The sequence below is a fragment of the Macrosteles quadrilineatus genome, unplaced genomic scaffold, assembly GCF_028750875.1.
Source record: "Macrosteles quadrilineatus isolate MER2022 unplaced genomic scaffold, UCM_ALF_1.0 Scaffold_2__2_contigs__length_208266976, whole genome shotgun sequence".
Taxonomy (NCBI): Eukaryota; Metazoa; Arthropoda; class Insecta; order Hemiptera; family Cicadellidae; genus Macrosteles; species Macrosteles quadrilineatus.
This window is the reverse complement of record NW_026542595.1, coordinates 59,092,365-59,094,442: the sequence shown is the minus strand read 5'-3', so window position 1 is coordinate 59,094,442 and position 2,078 is coordinate 59,092,365. Positions and strand designations below refer to the sequence as shown.

General features: G+C 39.4%; 1 protein-coding gene across 1 annotated transcript; it reads right to left on the bottom strand.

Moving 5' to 3' along the window:
* Positions 1-899: 899 nt before the first annotated feature.
* Positions 900-1,880, bottom strand: LOC128984253 (uncharacterized). The gene has a single exon (XM_054403556.1). The coding sequence runs from the start codon at positions 1,878-1,880 to the stop codon at positions 900-902; it is 981 nt and encodes a 326-aa protein (XP_054259531.1).
* Positions 1,881-2,078: the final 198 nt, after the last annotated feature.

Here is a 2,078-nt window from a genome sequence, read left to right as displayed (position 1 = left end):
CATAATTATTTAAAAGAACAATTAACTCATCAAAATTCCTATTGTAGCTCCTAATATTCAGATTAAGAAATAACACACTATTTTGTACATTACAATCCACCTCCTCGAAAAAATTGAAGTTGTTGAAATTATTATAAATAAACTTATTTACTTTTTAAACAATTTTCAAAATTTTCTAGCTCCTCGCTTTGCATCTTACAGCGAAAAAAGTAAAAATATGAAGAGAAAAAAACCCTACCTGCCCGATTTACAAGGGAAGTGGTATAAAATCACTAACTAAACCGTCTTAAACTTAATTATTAATTAAACATTACCAGCAACAGACTTAACTAAATGACAACAAACTATCTAACACTGTATAAGAGCGATCAGAATGCGCTTCGGAACGGTTTTATTTTAACCAAAAATAAATACGTATCTTACTTTTGAATTGGTTTTTCAGCAAAAATTTTTTAAATACTTAAAACCTAATTTGTTTTAATCTATGTTGTGAAACAAAAATACAATTTTAATCCTCTATTTATCATTAGAAATGTCAGATAAGGAAAAAAGATTGTAGACAAAAATATATATTTAAAAATATTTAAGTAAAATAAAAAAAGATGTAAGTATAGATTAATGATCTATCAGCTTGGCCATACTTTTGAGAATAAAATTACAGAAAGTTTAGTGGAGTGAAATTGATTAATAACTACTGTATGAAGATTGCCCTAGATATTATTATTCAAAGATATTCGAGTTTATTAACGTGAATAATGGAAGTTGGTAATTTAAAATTTATATAAATCAATAAACATATAAAATAAAATGAAATATATATTAGTAATAAAAATAACATGCTTCGAGTCTGCTTACGTTTCCCAAAAAGAGTTTGACCAGACCCACAGCAGCACTTCACTTCACGGAGTTCCGCGTGGTTCCGTCTCTGTTGTTGTCTTCACACCTTCGCCACCGCCGTCGTCCTTCGCCCCCGCGACCTCCTCCACCTCGTCCAGGTTCGTCAGGCGGATAGCTCGGGAGTCTGCCGTCTTCCGTATAAAGATTTTACCCTCCCGGGTCCAGGCGTAGGTGAGATGTCCTTCTTTCACATGGTGTTTGGCTTGGCCCAGAATGGCTTTATTTCGCACGGTCAGATGTTCGACGACGTAGACTGGTCCAGGAGGCAGTGTTGTAGCCAGGTCTGACGTGTTGATCCTCTTTTGTCTGGCAGCGTCTAACCAGGAGGCACGGATGGACCTTGAGATGAACTGCACCACGATGCTGGGGTAAAACTTCTTTCCTCTGGGAGTAGGGAGTCTGTGGGCCGCAGAGATGGAGTCTCGGCTAAAACCGACACCCAAGGCACGTGCTACAGCCTGTAGAACCATGTAGACGTCCTCTTCTCTCGTTGGCGGGATCCCTCTAATTTCTAAATTATGATTCCTGGAGTATTGCTGCAGTTCGGCTACTTCGCTTTCCAGACAGCTAACCTTATCTCTCAACAATACGTTATATTTCTTAACATCCTCGCATTTCGCCTTCAAAAGCACGTTTTCAGATTCGATGTCAGCAATTCTGCACTTTAATTCTTCTTGTGAGGTCTGAAGCGTCTCCAGTTGCTTCTCGATTGTCTCAAAATGTTGCTCCATGTATTTTTTCATTGACACAAGCAGATCTGTCACCTTGGTATCTTCAGGGTCGGACTTTTTGCTGACGGTCGATGTAGTGTTCTGTACACACTCGTCACATTTCCACGCCGACACATTACGTGCTGACATCGCGTTCAACTTGGCCACGGTGCGGATGCGACAACACGCCGCGTGAAACACTGCACCACAGTCCACGCACTTAATTACGTCTTTTGCGTTCGCGATGTCACGGTTGCACCTAGCGCAGTTCATTGTTGAGAGAAAAAAGAGCCAACACGACGATAAAATAAAACAAACTACAAAGCAAAAATAAGAATAGTAAATTTATATTCCTTCCAAGCAGACGAAAAAGAAATACATGTATATTCCAAGCATACGACAGGTTGATACGGGCAGGCAGGCCGATACACTGACTCACGAGGAAACCGGTAGGACGTCCGCTCGCATTGA

Excerpts from the sequence above, each read along its gene's own strand:
- LOC128984253 (XM_054403556.1), bottom strand. The coding sequence starts at position 1,880 with ATGAACTGCGCTAGGTGCAACCGTGACATCGCGAACGCAAAAGACGTA.